General features: G+C 36.5%; 1 protein-coding gene across 1 annotated transcript in view; it reads right to left on the bottom strand.

Annotated features, from left to right (window-relative positions):
- Positions 1–18,007, bottom strand: part of FSIP1 (fibrous sheath interacting protein 1) — a 73,753-nt gene extending 55,746 nt beyond the window's left edge. Inside the window, exons 1-10 of the mRNA XM_048947459.1 lie at positions 17,901–18,007; positions 17,509–17,647; positions 16,072–16,144; positions 15,286–15,375; positions 13,864–14,036; positions 13,226–13,310; positions 9,487–9,585; positions 7,369–7,472; positions 6,512–6,619; positions 738–902 (exon numbers count right to left, since the gene is read on the bottom strand). Coding sequence (XP_048803416.1) covers positions 738–902; positions 6,512–6,619; positions 7,369–7,472; positions 9,487–9,585; positions 13,226–13,310; positions 13,864–14,036; positions 15,286–15,375; positions 16,072–16,144; positions 17,509–17,634 — 1,023 coding nt within the window. The 5' untranslated portion in view covers positions 17,635–17,647; positions 17,901–18,007. The remainder of the gene's footprint in view (positions 1–737; positions 903–6,511; positions 6,620–7,368; positions 7,473–9,486; positions 9,586–13,225; positions 13,311–13,863; positions 14,037–15,285; positions 15,376–16,071; positions 16,145–17,508; positions 17,648–17,900) is intronic.
- Positions 18,008–18,541: the final 534 nt, after the last annotated feature.

The following is an 18,541-nucleotide window of genomic DNA, read 5'->3' as shown; positions in this document are numbered from 1 at the left end:
CAGTAAGCTCAAGATCCAGCAGTCTTCATCTAGTTCAGGTCCGTGAACTTGAAGCACCCACGTGGGTAACAACTAAATTTGCGTGAGTGATTAACCACTAGAGGGAGATGCTGTTTCATACCTTAAATGCGAGGAGGAAAATGACCAGCTTCAAATTATGGCTCCTGTGGAACTTACAACAACATAAAATACTGCTTCAGGTCAAATAAAACCTAAATAAGGTTCACAAGTAATTCAATACAAAACTGGCATTAAAATGTTAAAATTTTGTTTGTTCTGGCTATGAACTGTACATTTTAATAAAGTGAACAGGTTTTGTGCAAATAAGCACAAAACAGGAGTTACAGTATTTTATGTAGTTATTTCCCCCATCATACACCATGAACAACACTCTTAGAACAATGGAAAATGTGGTCTTCTATGTGCAAAATTCAAAGAAATATTTCTCAAGGCTGAGACTTCTAAGCATATTACTCTTGGAAAGGGAAAAAGACAAAAATCCTTTAAAAAAAAAGACAATTTCAATCCACTTTCTAAAGTCTTCAACACTGCTTATTAATAATTGTTTAATCTTTCAGTTCACTTTTGAAATCTTGAGACAAGAAACCAAATTCTAATTTGCAAAGAAGAATTATCATGGATAATGTGCTACAGCGGCCATTTTGCAGTTTTGAATATCCAAAATATCAATTTTTGCATATCAAATTTCTTGGTTAAAGCTCTTTTCTGTAATATACCTGATAAATCTGGCTTGGAGGATTTGAGCAAGACCTGGAAATTGTAGAATAATCACCATTAGACAGTAGTATTTGAAGCTTCCTGTCTATCTCATTTAGGTGATGAAATTCCATCGGTTCAGGTGTGTACCCTTCTCCTGGTGCTAGCCAGCCGCATACATCGTCCTGTTGAAAGATACAGGAAATATTTAATCCTCATTCCCAAAGGAGACAGGCTTTAAAAGCAGTTACACATCAAGCATATTTATTTTTTGAATAAACTGCATTAAAGGACAATGTGCAAGTTCTCATCTATCTCATTATATAGCTGAATTCTGCCAGCATTCTTCTACCAAGCATATCCTAGAGCAGATATTCACCAACTAGAAGTACACATTTCTTTATTTTTAAATAGAACTAAGCAGCAACTTAGGTGGACTTAAAGATATATATTTGTTACATTTTACTTTTAGAAAGTACACTCATCTACATGCATTGCTCAAATGCAACTGGAAAAAAAAAATAATAAAAATAAAAAAATAAAAAATCTTGTGTTAACCAAAACAGATTTCTGCAGTTAATATACTTTTATATGAATAAATCCAAAACCCACATATTCACTGGCTAGCCATGTAGAATCCCTGAAATAAAAGTGCTTACAGGCAGGTGCCTTGCCTCTATACCAGCCAGTCAGAGAATAAACAGACAGCTCCACAAGTTCCCCACCCGTTCTTTGGAGGTTATACAACACTTTCGATCAAGTTCTCTTTACATACAACAAAAGCACTTTGGATAACTAACCCCTTTACCTTATTACCTTATTGATGCGTTTCACTGTATAGTATCTTATCCAGCTTACATGCCAGCAAGTTATCATAGCTTCCATTCATGGATACAGACTCCCCTCTTTTTGTAGACTCTGCATCTGTTGAATGTAGGAGTCCCAGCTCCATCTTTAAGGAATAAGAGTTTACCACAGCCTAACATACACACAGATCTTGCTCTCTGGTGCTGTACACAAGCAGCACTTTTTGATGCCAATGACATGAATATCTATTTTGGAGGTGGTGTACGCCTTTGCAAGATAGTGCAAAGGACAGAAATTCAGAGTAAATTGTTTGACAGAGGTAGATTCACCAATCCTAAGACTGAAAACATGCAAAAAGTATGCAATAATCTCATGTTTTCAGAGCTAATATGGAAGAAAAGAAGCTCTCATAAACTGTACTAAAACTGTTGGTAAACATCATCCTAAGACAATTCAGTTATGTCTTGTTTGCACAAAAAGTATTATTCTGGGAATACCGTAATACAACTGAAGTTGGACAAGGGACGAAGAATTGACTACACAGCAAACAGTAAAATATATTTACATATTAAAAAGACAAATGCAAGTCACAGAAGTCTCAACTTCTCTGAAAAACAACATATTGGCAAGCTGCCCAGTCAGCTTTCACCTCAGAAATAAATTCTGGCATCAACCACAGACAGACACCCTTTCTATAAACAATCACATATCTATTTTACATTCCCAATCACACCTGCATAGCAACACATGCTAAAAATCATTCAGAAGTCCAATGAAGTGGAACATAATACACTGCTCTCTATTATCCTCCGAAGCAGCTGGAAGCAACATACTACTGCGCAAGCCAAAGAAACACAATCAGCAGCTACAACTAAAAGCGCAGCAACTTTCTATCTGACAAAAAAATCAAGAAGAAACACACAATCATGGAGTGACTGAAGTGAGAAAGGGCCTCTGGTTCCATTTGGCCCAACCCCTGCTCAAGCAGCATCACCCAGAGGAGAGTGCCCAGACCCATGTCCAAGAAGCTTTTGGAGATCTCCAAGGACAAGGCTTATGCATGCCAGTGGAAGAGAAAAAGCCTGAGAAATCCTAGAATTAAATTTGAAAAGGTTGATCCTATGGTAGAAACTGCCTGGAGTCAAATCTCAAACTAAAGATGTGAAATGCAATGTGAGTGTTGCATGCCCAAAGAACAAAATAAGACATCCGCAGGAAAATCTGAGTTCCTACAGGAACTGCTTTGAGATCAGTAACCATCACCCTTGGAGTGTATCCAGCACATTACCACGGAAACATTGGGAGAGGTAGAAAGCAAAGTTCACTTCGTAATAGTGACTTACATAATTTCTTCCACTTGATAGCAGTAACACCTGACTAATCAACACAAGTATGTGTTCCCAGTATAGACAACTGTATACTATGAGTGAATTTGTCCCACTTAACCCAAACAAATGAGCACATATTCGTAGATACTGATTATCCACTGCAACTTGGTACTCTTGTCTCACACCCCGGAAAGTGGCTCTGCACAACCACTATTCACTATTCACTAGCAAATTACATCTCTATCCTGATTCCAAACAATCATCAGTTACAACCTCACAAGAACAGGGCAGGGAGATGGGGGAAGTAGAGAGCATACTGTTGATTTCCTTTCTTTATCCTAACAGAAGAGGATCATCACCTTATTTCAAGATTTCAACATCTGTCTTACAAAGGATTCATGCCCATTCTTCCTTTACAGCTTCCAGATTAACCCTCTAACTATTTGAGCAGCTGCATCCACACGCAGGGAGGAAATATCAGCTCCAAACTACAATACCACTACTGTGAGGTCATCCCTGGTCATCCTCATTACTCTAAATCACGCTGGCTACAAAAAAGAAAAAAAAAGCACACCCCAAACACTTGCCATAAATTACCTCCATTCTGTCTTTGTGAAACAAAATCAAACAAAAGTAGAATGAGGTGCTAAACTTGTGTCATGCTACCCATCCTCTAATCAGTCAAACACACATATGACCCTGAAGGAGACAGACTATGAACCCAGGTGCAATTTTGTAGCTAGTGCTCAATGTCTATTTCTCACGCTCTCCCACCCCCTTTTTGCAGTATCTAGTAGCCACTTTACTCCAGAGTAAAACAGACTTAAACATTCTCTGTACTTTCAAGATGGTCAGTGATTTAACATTTGTCTTGGAAAATATGCTTCTGTCCTACCACTTTTTCCAACGTCTTAACTCAGAATGTTTCTGTAACAGCAGTAGGCGCTTAGTACTATGTAACATCTGAAACAAATTATACCCCTGCTGATTTAACAGTTCTATTAGCATGAAAACGTACTTCTAAAATACTTCAAATATCCGTAAAACACTTTTATTTAAGTAAGAAGTACTATTTGGATATTTGGCTTATTTACTTGTACAAGTCAGACTAAGTTACCTAATCTGCATTATACTATACAGAAGAATTAATACAGCATGCCCAGCTCTGCACTGATTGAAGCCCTCCAAAATATTACTTTGGCCAATGCAGTTGGACCAGGTTTTTAAAAGTCAGAATAAAGTAAGATAAAAGTGGCCATCAGTTGGACAGTTGCATTGCTGGGCCAGCTTGGAGCAGTCTAAATTACTCATCAACTGATAAGTTTCTTGTGATCTTTGCTATAAAGCAGCCACAAGAAATGACTCAGACATAATATAATTCAAATGTAGCAGAAAAAGAATCTCTCTCTTAACTCGCCAGGTTTCAAGAAGCTACGTATTATCCTTTCTTTTATTCTACCTTGGCAGTAAATCTAGGAGCTATTTTCTTTAAAGAGGTAACCTAGCAGTGACTAGACTAACCCACAAATTACCATTCCTGCTATTGTCTGTTATATCAAGAACCTACAGCAATAAACGCCTTCTGTAGTGATCTACTTAATAACTGATATAGTAGTACGAGCTCTATAGATCCATGTCCAAAGAACAGTGACACATTCCAGATATGAACTCTGGAAAAATGTCATATTTTGTCTTGGAGCCTTAAGAATTGGAGCACAGAAAAGGGCTAGCCAGAATTTGCACTATTTGGAACAAATACCTGTCTAATTTGTGACCAGCTTTAAGAAAAAGAAAGCTTGATAGCCACCTACTGTGAGAGAAGACTTCTGCAATCAGTAAACCAATAAATTCTTAATAAAAAAAAAAAAAAAGTAATCACAAACAGCAACCACTGTTCTTTAAGTCAGAAAGCTCTAATGCTTACTAGCAGAAGCCTATTTATAAGATTATCACTTATTTAAATGTCAACATTTATGAAAGATCAACTCTTTCAAAAAAGAACAGAAGGGACAGTATTGTTAAACACCAACCTTTCCAACATGAGGACAAATACAACCAAAACAAGGACGAATCAAAAATCCGCTCTCTACCAATATTTTCTTCTTACTCAAAAGCTGAATGAAGTAGATTGAGTTAAAGATTTTGATCCTTACATGAGCTTACTCCTTTAACTCATGTGTGAAACAATTTCTAAAAATGGATTTTAGCCATGTTTTGGAAATGAGTAATGAAGAACAGCACCTCCTGGATGTCTCATGGCCTTACCAGAAAATAAGAGTAAAATATGGAAAGATGGAACAACAACAAAAAATAAAATAAAATAATGGACTGCAAAAGAATTTACTCCAGATCATTTCAGTAATATAAACAGAAGCTTAAGCTAAATTTTTTGTTGCCCTTTCCACACAAAGTTCCTATCTTAGGGGCAGTGATTCAGTGCACACTTACGTACTGTGACAAAATTCATAACATATTAAGTACTCAAAGTACATAGAATTCAAGCAACGTACTTTTAAAGGTAAAACAAATTTTAAAGGTCATATAATTTCTTTGAACACAGCAAGTATTTTTCCAGCATTTTTCCTTACTTATAAAAGTGGAGTTTTCTTTAAATATAATATCAAATTTGTATTCAGGATGATCCTACTATGAAAATACTTCTCTTTAGCATGTTTAATACCCCATACATTTGAAATATAGCACAGGTTTACAGACTGATTCATTTTTCAAACAAAATTTTATCTTCCTACACTAGATGCATCATGAGAACTTCTGTAACATATGAAGATCCCCAACAACTCTACCACTCTGACATTTACATCAAAGGAGTAAACAATAAAGACTGTCTACTAATAATGAGGAGATCAAAAGAGTATTTGATGTGCTCAGATTACTGGGAACCATTCTGTGGCACAGTTTCCTTGACACAGTGATGGCTAAGGCAATCACACATTTCATTATGCTTTATAAGGAAAAGTGTTTCTACCTCTACATACTTCAGCTTTTCCTATCTAGTGCAATATGCAGACATGCATTGCTTGCTCTGTAACATTATGTTATAACATAGGTGTCTAATATTAAAGTAGGCTTCTGGCTTCTTTATATACTTTTTAGACAGACTGAGTTGGAAGTCACAGTCATCTTTTTAAAAGCAACCATAAGCTTCACCATTGTATATTTCCCCAATTACTGCATCCTGAAATTCATATCCCAAGAAAACCCTGATTTTTGTGGTTTGATTTTTTTAGGTTTTTTTGGAAATAGTTGCTGAACCTTCTACCAGAGACAGTAGTGCTAAGCACTCGGACTGAGATGCAGCAACATGACACCTTACACACAAAGTACTGTACATAAAAAATAGGCCATGTTCTGTTCTGAATGGGTTTCTATGGCTCCTTCCACCTGTTTCTAACTTTTTCTGAAAGATCTGTTTGCTTATTTCAGGCCTGAGAAATTCCAAATAGTAGAAAGAAAACGAAGGAAAGTGGGGAAAGGGGGGAAAAGGGGGGGAAAGGAAGACAACCCAGATTTTTTTTTTCAGTTCAGCTCTCATGTATTTGTTGATTACTTCACAATAAGACTAAAGTAAAAATCAAATTTAGATTTACAGTAAAAATAAACCAAATACAACCAGAAAGTATAAATTGCAGTACTCATACCTCAAGATCTTGCAGTGTACTTTCATCTTCTGTATCTTTCAAGAGTTCAATTAACCTTTTCCTTTCTCCTTCAAGCATAGGTACCTGTTTTCCTGAATCCTTTGCTAGCTGAAATGTTTAAATAGAGGAGAAAAAAAAAAAAAAAAACCAACCACACAAATAATAAAACCTTTAAAACTGCAATAGCTCACACAATATTTTAAAACTCCATGAAATTAACATCTGATTTTTTTTTTTATCATAATATAAATTATCTCTCTGACAGATAATAAAAGTATGATCTTATGTCAGTCTTTGACATAAGATTATAGACACAGACAGGAGGTAATGCTAGATGAAAAAACCAAAAATCTATAGATACTTATCTTCAGGGCAAAGAAAGTTTGAAAGTCAAGGCCTCTATTTTCTGACAGAAGTCAGCCTTCTTTAAGTTAAAAGTTCCATGCATGCTGTACATAAATAACCTGTATATCTATTCCTCATCTACACATAAGGACAGCTTCCTGTAACTTAATCATAAATATATTTAAAGAAAGGAATTCTTAGGAAGTTCCACAAAAGAAGCCATGCTGGGCACAAGCAGAATAATTCAGTTTCCATTACTTCACAGTAAATAAACAAAAGCAGTATTAGGCCTACTGTGAAATTTTGAGCATGCAATATGAAATCTATCTTACAGAGTTTTCTGCCATAAGCAACAATTGTTAATAGTAATGTTAATAGTAACGTAATCTTCATTTACTTCTAATTAGCTTTTAATATTCCCGATAAAGTCATCCAATTGTCACCAGAAGAGCTGACAGTACTTTTTCATTAACATTTAATGAAATATTATTGATTTTTCCTTTAAAGCTTACCTCTACATTCTTTTTAATGAAATGCTGACTGCTTTTACTTTTATTCTGTGTTGTTTTTTCTGCTTGATTCAGGAGTTTGTTTGTTTCAATTTCACTTGGATAATCTGAAGATGGAGGGAAAAAACTGCTAAGCTATAATTGTTCCTTTTCTCTTTCAATCAGAGCTAAAATAACGTTAATTTAATTTAAATTTTTAACCAGTTTGTAAAGTCAACAGACCTAAAATTTTGATAAGCTGTTTTCATAATCTACATAAACTATATAGCTATACTTAAAAGAGATAACAATCATCAAAGACAAGCCTAGTCTCATTTTTAGGCTTTTATTATCTGAGATCGTACAACACTGGGAAGGCTCAAAATACTCCAGGATTTCTAACCTCAAGAATGTTAAACATGGTGGTTATAAATGCCCTGGCATTCCTTCGAACTCCATCATTGTTCCAGTTTTATCATCAGTACAAAACCAGACAGTAACTTCTGGGAGACCACAGAACTATCCGGAGTCATAACAATTACATTTTTTTCAAACAGAACAGCTGAAGAGCAGATGATATATTCGATATTATTACAACACAGCTTATAAAAAACTCTTTAAAAATAAAACTCTTCATGGAATTGTACAGCTATTGAACCAACAGCCACATACGTTATTTGTAACAATTAAAACTAATGATGTTCTGACAACTTCTCATGTAGGTTCTTCTTTTCAACAATGGATTTCTATCTATCATATAATTATGAGCACTAGTATGTTATTCAGAGACTTGTACTAGCTCTAAGACAGCAATTCTTTCACAACCACCAAATATTTATCACATTAAATAACAAGACTAAGCAAATACAATCAAATTCTTAATCTCAAAACCTATTTGAGAAGTATGCACGGTACATCTCGGGAAAGCAGAGGAATAAAAAACGGAGTGGACTATTTCATCAACAAAAATAACCTCAATTTAACATGCTGGATTATAAAGGATCACCAGATTCTAGCAGCTCACTCTTTTACACTTGACATAAGAAATATTTCTGCAGACTGAGTAGACTGCAAACTCAAAGATATAAAAATGAATTCAGTGCGTTCTTTTACCACTATGAACAAATCATAACAATAAATCATAAGTAAACTCTAATGGACTGAGGTATGTGATATGATCAAGAAAATCCTGACGCGGTTCAAATGCACAATTGTTTACTTAAAACAACCCAAAATATCTTTAATGTTACCACATAACACCTTAAATCTATCAAGGAATTGGATCATATTAGAGCAGGAAAATTTAAAACGTAGTCAAATTCTATAAAGCATCCGCACTTTAGATTCTGTTGCCAACAACAGTTCAACCTTGATGAACATCTGTTTATCACATGTTTGTCGTCTTTGTCACCAGTAAGATATGTCCCTGCATGCAATGGTAGATGACAAAGAAATAAACAAAGCTGATAGCAACGGCAGCTGAAGCCATTCTTCTTATGCCAGCACAAGTGAGAAGTTACTCAACCACACATACTTCAATTTCAAGTATGGAAAGAACAGAGACACAAAAGCACAATTCTATTCATTTTTAAATATTGATCACCATAACACCAGTGCCTGATACCTCTAAACAGTGCATGAAAACAAGTAATAGCTACATAATGAGCATAGATGTTTGATCTTTACCAGAAAGCACTTACTACAAAAAAGTTACAGAGCAGCTGCAAATGTATACAAAAACAATTTTAGATGATTTCTTGAATGCAAGTTAATGAATGAACAATTACAGCAATTTAGATTAACAAATACAAGTTTTTACAAATTTTCGTTAAAAAATGACATATTTTACAATGAATGTTGTACATCTATCAATTTACAGTAAAAAACATTGTAACTTGGAAGTATTATTTTTGGTTTTTAGCATATTGAATAAAATGCTTGGGTAAACCCCAAAGAAGTTCCTCCATTTTGTCATTTGCCAAAATAAATAAATAAATAAATAAATAAATAAATAATATTATTGCCATTCTGCTAAACAGCCTTCTGTTTAAGCCCAATTTCTGATTTTCTGCTCAGCTACAAAAGCCAAGTCTTCATTAACCACCCACTGTACGTGTTGTTTTGCCAGATAATGAAGCTTACCCTTATTACGCTGGGTTTTATGGAAGGCATAATCTTCTGGACTAATTTGTGAGTGAAATAGCAACGCATGTGTTTCATCCTGTTTAACATGAGAGGGATCTGAAAAGAAATGTTTCAGTAAAATTCAATTAAAGAAGACCTAGTATCATACATATCATGCTATAAAATCTCCTACATTATAGTTAATAAGGTACTTGGATAAATTATATCACCACTACATTTTTCAAGAAATAAAAAAGGAAAAAAGGGGCAGTGTCTCATGAATAACAACATAACAGAATATATATGTTGTTTCATACGCCTCGAGTTTTGAGCAACCAATGAATATACGTACAGAAGCACATATGTGACAGTTACATAATAGAAATTGCAGCCCAAGGCCAGGATATTTCAAAGCCTCCACAGACACCATGTGGTTAGTCACAAAGAAGTTCAAATGAGAATAAAGTATCCAGATTTTCACAGCTGGTGTCTGCCTCTACATGAATTACTTGTCTTCCAAGTGGCTTAGGTCAGGGGTATAGTCTAGGAGTGTTCAAATACATCTTAGGCATGCAAGAGTTGTTTCAGTTGCCCAAGGAAAAAAAAAATAAGTCATGGAACAAACATATATCAACTGGAAGCCTAAGTTAACAGTATCAAACTACAGTCTAAGAGCTTGGCACTTAAAGAAAAAGACTCATATTGAAAATAACTATAAATGTCATATATGACAAATATGTTTCTCACGATGAAAAAAACCAAACAATAATCTGTAATAATGCAGTTTAATGAACTCTACAGACAGCAAGATTTTGTTACGCAGAGCACAAGGAATGAATGTAAGGCCAATTAATTCCCTATTTACATTTCTGTCATGTGTGTCTGTCAAGCTTATGCATCATAAGCAGGCTGGGACACATTAGTTATTATTGATTTGGTATCCTAAAATTTGTGTTTAATTTCAGAGCCACATTAAAAGCAGAAATTAAATAGCTCCTCTATATAAATTATGTAATGTAGCTCTTTGACAAGTTGCAACCCTGAAAGCAAAATAAATGAGTTGTATTCCATTTCAGTATCAACCAGGGCAACTGTCAGGGCTGGCAGTTAATTGTTAGACATTTAAATAAATAAAGCCTGAAAAGTAAAGCATGAGCATGTTACAGAAAACTGAAGACAAAGATCAGAAGGAGGAAAAATATAAATCCAAACTAAGGAGAGCTTTGCAATTATGGTACGCCAGATGCACAGGACACATATGATCTCACATTAGGAGTCAGCTTTGAAATAAGAGAGGAATTGAAGCATTTAAGGGTTGGAGATCATTAAAAATAGTCTAGCTTTTCTGCTGTTTTTTGCTATATGCTGACATCTACTGGAGAGTTTTAAACTATCATCCTTAAATTCCATGCTTTTCCCTTAATAACTGAAATTTAGAATAGAAAAGTTGTCCTGTGGTGTTTGTTTTGACATGCTTTGACCACATATTAACAGTGTTATTATGCACACACTTGCACATATATTAACAAGCTCAGATTATTGCTCAGCAATATCCATGCAGTCCTCTAATTCTCGTTTTCTGCCCAACATGAAAAAAAATAAAAAGCAGTTCTGTTTCCTGTCAACCATTTCAGACCAGAAACCCTTATCTACCACGGTTCAGAGATGAAGATAGGGACAAAAAAAAAGTGGACAACCGACTTAATCCTGGCACCAAGAGAAGTACTCAAACTTTTTAAAACTGCTCTTAGGCAGTTTTGGCAAACACAAACGATCTGGTTTTGTTTCTCCCACCCCCCACTAAAGACACGCTGTGCAGGATGCCTACGGTTCATTCCAGCGCCTTCCCCAGTAAAAGTCCAGGCACAGAAATAAAATGGAAGACATTTTAATAACCAATGGTTTTTGTTTGTTTATTTTACGTCCATTGGGCATTCTTGAAGAAAACTAGCGATAATTCAAAACACGCTTAGACCATTTGCTGTAGAATTGCAACAGAATCATGCTGGTTTGACTCAGTAAAATTTCTAAGTAACATTTAACTTTTTCTTGCCTATTCCATCTATAGTTTTACATAGTATTCTCTAATTTGAATGTATTTTTTGTTATGCATCATATTCCACAATTCTCTGTATCACTGATCAGTTGTTTACCTTTTCCTGAGTGCAAGAACTCAATCCTTACTCATTTGTCTATCTTTGATGCTGTCATGGAATTTTGTTGATTTTTAATTCTTACTTCAGATGGAAATGATTATATTTAGTCTATCTGCTATAAGATAACAGACTAAAATGCAAACACTGATTCTTATCAGAGTGCTCATTTCCACTTAGAGTATTTTTGTCTTCATATCACTTTGAAACACAAAAATTATCTGACTTCCTGTTCCTTCTTTCCTGAAAATAGTTTGACAGCATGTCTAATGTAGTTTCAATTTTTAAAACAGCCATCTATCCTGAACTTTCTTTCCTAGAATTTTCAAGGGAGAAGAAAAATAAAAGCAGATTAAGGTAATTTTATGGTTCATGTTCCATCTTTAGAATCATGCCTTATATTATTTGATGATCTTTTTTAGTCAAATTCTCTCCCATGCTAAGAAAGTTAAGCTCTTGGAAGTGAATTTAACATAATCAGTACCAAAGCTAGGTTAAATGAGTCATACTCCTTTTTCTACTCTTTAAACTACATTCCAAGAACCATGGCTACGCACGCACCTTCCTCCAGTGTTTTAAAACACATACAAGGGATACTCCAGAAGTAATGTCTCCTAATTTATTGCGTTGCTCCACGTGGTCAGAGGCAGATATTGGTGGTACGGCAGTAAAAGTTGAACCTTCCCACCAACATTCTGCTTGGCAGCAGAGGGGCAATGGCATCTGACATGGAAGTGCATGTGAAGAAAAGGGGTACAGTTGATTCCCTTCATGTAGAAAAAACTGCACCCACTGCCACTCATTAACACTTGCTGAACACTTAAGGAGACCAAACAGGGAATGCCATCACAATAAGGCAGTTGGTGGTACCTTTCAGCAGTGGCAACAGCAACATGAAAGACAAGCAACATTCCACACAACCATGAAGATTTTTACAAGCACAGCATGCAGGCTCTTGTGTATTTATTGCATATGAAAATGCAAAGCAAATGGTGGTGACTATGTTAAAAAATACTGTTTTGTAGTTGAGAGTTTGGTCTGTCAGTGTTATTCTGCTCCTTCTATCTACCATAGCTTCCATGGAAATAAACAAGAGGCATCCGTTTTGGAGTGACTTACATAGTTAGTATCATCATTGGGTCCCATACTTTTGTTTCTTCTCTTAACAGTTTCTGAAAAGGCACAGGCTTTCCATACCTCTTGTACTGGCAATAGCTCTCACTAAACCACGTCCCTCAACACAACACCTAAATATTCCTTCAACACCTCTAGGGTCAGTGACTCCACCACTGCTCTGGGCAGGACTGACTTACTTCCCAGACATTCCAAAACAATTAAGACATCCAAGTTTTTCAACAGGTTTCCGCTCTGTGTTTTCCTTATAACTACTTTCAGTATTTTAATGTAGCAGTGCTCTCAGTCGTACATCCTTGGCCACCGACTTGAAAAGCACAAGCTTTACTTATTCTGGACTTCTATCTTTCCAGTCCTTTGATATACTTATAAAATCTTTTTTTTAATTTTTAATTGTACCCAACAAGAATATGAACATTAATCAAAATAAAGAATCATCAGCTCAGCATATTTAAATCTTTCCTACCTACCAGCTGTATCCTGCCACGATGAGATCAAAGCTAAGAAGAGTTTTGTGTTTTCTATCTCCTCATGGATTCCCATGGTACTGACAGACTATTTAAAAGAAATAAAGCATAAATATAAAGGACACTAGCACATATATACTTCAAAGTTGCAACAAAATCTTCTGCTTACCAGGTCTAACGAATGTTATACAAAAAATTTTGTCCTTAGGTTTTAACATCTACTTTTTAGTTTATTTTACTATTGAGGCTATATGAACACCTCCTGAAATTACAAGGCCTCTAATCTGCACTATTTCATGAAGACACATTCTACAAAGCATTTCCCTAATAGATATACAGCTCTTCATCCAAATGCACTGACACTATGAGATGCACTGAAACCAACCACAACCCTGACTTTTTAGCAAATTACACTTACATTATGAAAAATATACAATATTTTAACTCCTGAGGAAATACTGAAAGTCATGTTTTAAGGCTTAAAGCAACATTTAACTGCTAGAGGCTATGACAGGAATAATGTAAAGGAATTTGTGCTGTGGTGTTCTCATGTCTTCTTCAAGGAAACATCTCCAGCTGCTCTAATAAGACAAAGTACCAAAGCAGATTACCTAAGAACTAGAACATAGTATTATTCTAACCTTAAGTTCTTCCCAGAGCTTTGCTCTCATTTCCTTGCCTTGTTTTTTAACTGCTCTCTCTTTAACATGTCTTTTTGCCAGTATTGTGTCAAGCTTATTCATTTTCCGTATAGCTGCTTGAATCTGAGGATCTCCTTCTGCCTCTTCAGAATCCAATAACTTGGAAGAGTTTGCTGCAGGTTAGATTTTAAATTGTTAGCTTGATGTACTTCAACTTACAACAGACAAACAAAAACCCACAGTACAAGTAGCTTGATAACAACTGTAGATGAAAGCACAATAATTCTTAAGCAGAGAAAAACAAAGTCTTTGTAAAAGATTACTGAATCAAACTCTTAACTGTAGCAGCCGAATATGAGGTGGGGGAAGAACACCCCACTTTGGGCAACTAATTTAAACTTCACAGAAGAGTGACTGTATTTCCAAAGTATCAACTATAGTGGCAGACAAAATAAGAGAATAACTCAACAAGTTTTTCTTTCATGACAGCTACTAAAATGCATGTTGAAATGTCCTTCATTAAAGTAAATAATTATGGGGTTGAGAGAGACAGTAATACCTCTTCTTCTAAATGTTATAGGAGATTTAATCTCGACTTCTATCTCAAATAAAGCAGAATCTGTTACTGGTTCTAGACAATATTTCTTTGACAAGAAATGGTGAAATATTATAGAAACTATCATTACTTAATCAAAATGCATTTTTGTTTCGTTACTTTTTTTTTTAAACATGCAGATTTCTATTTCTGTTCATTTTTAGCCTTTTCTCTTCCTACAGCATCCTTGTACTCATCTCCCTTTTCTGGTAGAAAAGCTTCAATACCAGAAGACACATTTGTAGCGCTGCTCCAATCCCACAGACTTTCAAATTTGAGTCCTTGCATTCTTTTTTCATTTTCTAATGTTTATAGGTCAAAAGCTTTAAATGGTGCATTTGACCCCAAACATTCACCGTAACACATCAGTCTACTTCATGGTACAAAAAAAAAAAAAAAGATGAGTGACATAACAAGGAGCGAGTTATACAGAACTAGCCAAGCTCCAGGGAAGCACCTATGAGAAAAGGTAATCAGTCACTTATTTCAACCGGACTGAACGCTGCAGATGGATTTGGAGCTAAATTACTAAGTGAAGGTTTGAAGCTGAACTCTACGTGATTTCTGTTCTGAAGCAAAGACTATCATGTGAGATGACTGACACTGCTGCACTAGATAGAGCCACCACTGGATTCTACTTCCTTAGTAGACTGACCAAATCTACATAGTACACAGACACTACCACATAGCCAAATTAAATAACCTTTAAACAAATAATCTATAACCTCTTGAATGCGACAATGCATAAATATTTTCGAAGAATGCTCACATGAAAATTAACATAAAAGAAATTTACTGCACAACACACTTCATAAAGCAGAAAATACCTTCTTTTGCATTACTTATTTTTCCTTGGGAAGGTTCACAAAATACTGAAGTCTGTGTCTCATCTCCAGAATCTGAGTTAGAGACATATCCTGAAAAACACAGGAGAAAGCCTTTCACAATTACATAGATGTGAAAGAAGTTTTTCAAGTGTTTGAAACACTAACAACTAAGGAAACAAATTTTTTGTCAGTGTGAGATTGCCACTGAGATTCTATGGTAAACAACTCTCTCAAGGAGAAAAAAAAAAAAAAAAAAAAAAAAAAGAAAGAAAAAGTTACCTACTACTACACTTGAGCTCGCGTTTAACCCAGGAGCAGAAATTACCATTATCTTTGAAAAGTTGGATAAAACACTTCATTGAAAATACTTTCTATCATGGTTTCATGGAACAAATGCATATGATTTCTTCCAATTTTTTACACCACCAACCAGGTGCAGGCCACAGTTTCAGATGCCACAAGGCATATGCTGCGTTATCACAGCTATTACAATTGTATTTCAAAGATGAGACTCAAAATAACGAAGGCACGAATTGCGACACCATGACCCCCTTTCTCTTTTGGAATTTCACTTGTTTGCATACAATGCTCTCTATGCTCTAGAGAGCATAGAATTTTTGCATAGAATTTTATGCAAACCATAAATATATGGTACTTAGTCTAGTCACATCACAAAGAAATTGAAAGCTTTCCCACACCAGACAACTCGCTGGGATTCAGCACGCACTCCTGAAAAACAGTCATGCTCTCTACTTCCTTGATATCACAGGTCTCCCCCACCATCACCTTTGTTTTCTTCTAGACAGCAGTCTTCCAAGCTTCTTTGATGACTAACACCCAAACTGACAGATGAATCAACCTATGAAATACAAATCAATCACTACCATATAAACAAAAACCTTAGGGGGGAAGAGGGAGATAATCACACTAATCACATATCATTACAAAGGCTAATAATGCTTCTACTCAAGACTCAAAGTAGCACTTAAACAAAAAATTCAGATGAGAGTTCTGCTTTTTAGATATCACACTAGTGAATTTGTTTTCTTAGACTCAACATTTTATAGACTCTTGGACTAGGAAGGAACTCTGAAGATGCATACTAGTTCTGCTACGGCACAGTACAACCAGTATATACAGCCAAACAGTCTGTATATACAACAGCCTCACTCATTTCCCACTTGTGGGCACTCTGCACCAGGCAGCATCTCCACCTCTTGCTCATACTATTGAGTTCTTTCTCCTCTTTAACAGGCTGATATGCTTGTATCTAATTCATCAGTCTCAAGAGATGGCAATTTTCATGGAATTGGTTAGGATGCTTAGGTTAAGAACTTGGACTCAAAGTTATCTGATGGTATCCTCAAAATCTGACTGCGAACCTACAAAAAATTATTTTAATGCATTTATGAAGCATCTAGGCATGATGCCTAGAGCAGCTGGATGAATGCAAGTACTACACTGTGGGATATAAACTTAAGTAAATCAACTTAAATCTCAAATTCTCAAGTCTCAGTCCCTACATCTTAAAAACTGTATCACATAAAACTATTCCCAAAATTAAGTTAATCCCAGTTGCCAGTTTCCTCAGAGAATGGACAAACATCTTACTTCTTACGGAATTTATTACATTCCTGGAGCTGATCTACAATTCTTGGAATATTATGATTTTTATTAAAAAACAAAACAAACAAAAAAACTTTAAATGGAATATATTTTGTAATCTGATTAAATATATAAAATCACAGAATCACCAAGTTTGGAAAGAACCTCTAAGTTCACTCAGTCCAACCATCCACCTGCCACTAATATTTCCCACCAAGCCATGTCCCTCAGTACAACATCTGGATGTTTCCTGAACACCTCCAGGACCAGTGACTCCACCACTTCCCTGGCAGCCCTTTCCAGTGGCGGACCACTCCTTCAGAGAATAAGTTTTCCTAATATTCAACCCAAATCTCCACTGTTGCAACTTGAGGGCATACAGTAGAATACAATCCAATTCCCCAGACTGCAATGCTGAACAGACCTTTCTGCAGCCATCTTAATGACTTAGAAAAACCAAATGAAACATCATTCCGCACGCAGAAGGAGCAGCCAGCACTCACAGCCCTTTGCACAGCCACAAACCCCAGAACTCTCTGCAAAGCTAGGAGAGCAGAACTTCATTTCTTCAATGTTCTAACAAGAAAAAAGGAAGCAGCTAAAAGTAACAAGAATTACCTTTGGCAAAAAAGGTTCTGGTGCCAGTAACTCCACAGAGACACTTAAATGCCTGCAGCTGGGGTAAGCTCTTGAGCTACATGCAGGCTGTGAAATTTTATCCAAGCTCCCCCTTGTCATATCCATTGGGACCTAAAACCTGAAGGGAAAAAACAGCAAACAAACAAAAACCAACCATCTGACGACACAAACAAAACAAAACCCACCACCTTCCAAGCTCACAGTCTGTTAGTAAAACAACTCGAGCCTACTTCAGGTGTAGCTTAAACAGATTTCAAACAATTCAACGCTGAGAGATCTTTCTGCGCTCCAGTTCGCCGCTCAAACACGCAGCTTTTATACGAGTACAAACACAAAGCAGCAGGGCAATCAAAGCATCCAAAAGTGCTTACTGACTAAAACAATCCCCGCCAAACTGCACACATCTCAAAAGGAACCGCACAGCCCTGCTCGCCACAGCAGCCCCAGCAGCCCCAGGCACCGCCTGCAGCGCCGCGCGCTGGGCGGCCGTTGGTGCGCGTGCTCCCCGCAGGGCGGGGGGGCCGCCGGCGTTACCCGGGCCGCGGCTGCCGTTGCCATGGCGACGGCCCGCAGACACCGCGGTCGCGAGAGCTGCAGGCGGACGCAGAGAGCGGGCGAGTTGCTTTTCCTGCTGGCGGCGGGTCCAGCCTGCGCGCGCGGCGTCATGGTTGACCTGTGCAGAACTGAATGGCTGCTTTAAGTAAACTCATTAGAACCAACCCTGAGATCACTGTTATTTACGTGGCTATTGACTGTTAGTAAGGAACTGTAACTGGAGAGTGCCATTACCTAACGTTCTATCCCCACCCCACCTTTTTATTTTCTACATTCAAATAGGATGTGAGGATTAATCGCAGTGCTGTGACCAACCTGTAATTCTCAAACTTCTTACCTATAATGCTCAGGGAAAAAATAAATATTTCTAACGACCGTTGAAATTCCAGCAATAGCACACCCAGGGACAGGACCCGAGAGCAGCCCAACCATCAGAGCCCTCTGAGCACCAACACGG

This window comes from Lagopus muta, chromosome 6 (assembly GCF_023343835.1).
Source record: "Lagopus muta isolate bLagMut1 chromosome 6, bLagMut1 primary, whole genome shotgun sequence".
Lineage (NCBI taxonomy): Eukaryota > Metazoa > Chordata > Aves > Galliformes > Phasianidae > Lagopus > Lagopus muta.
The sequence above is the reverse complement of the archived record's forward strand: the minus strand, read 5'-3'. Positions and strand labels throughout refer to the sequence as shown.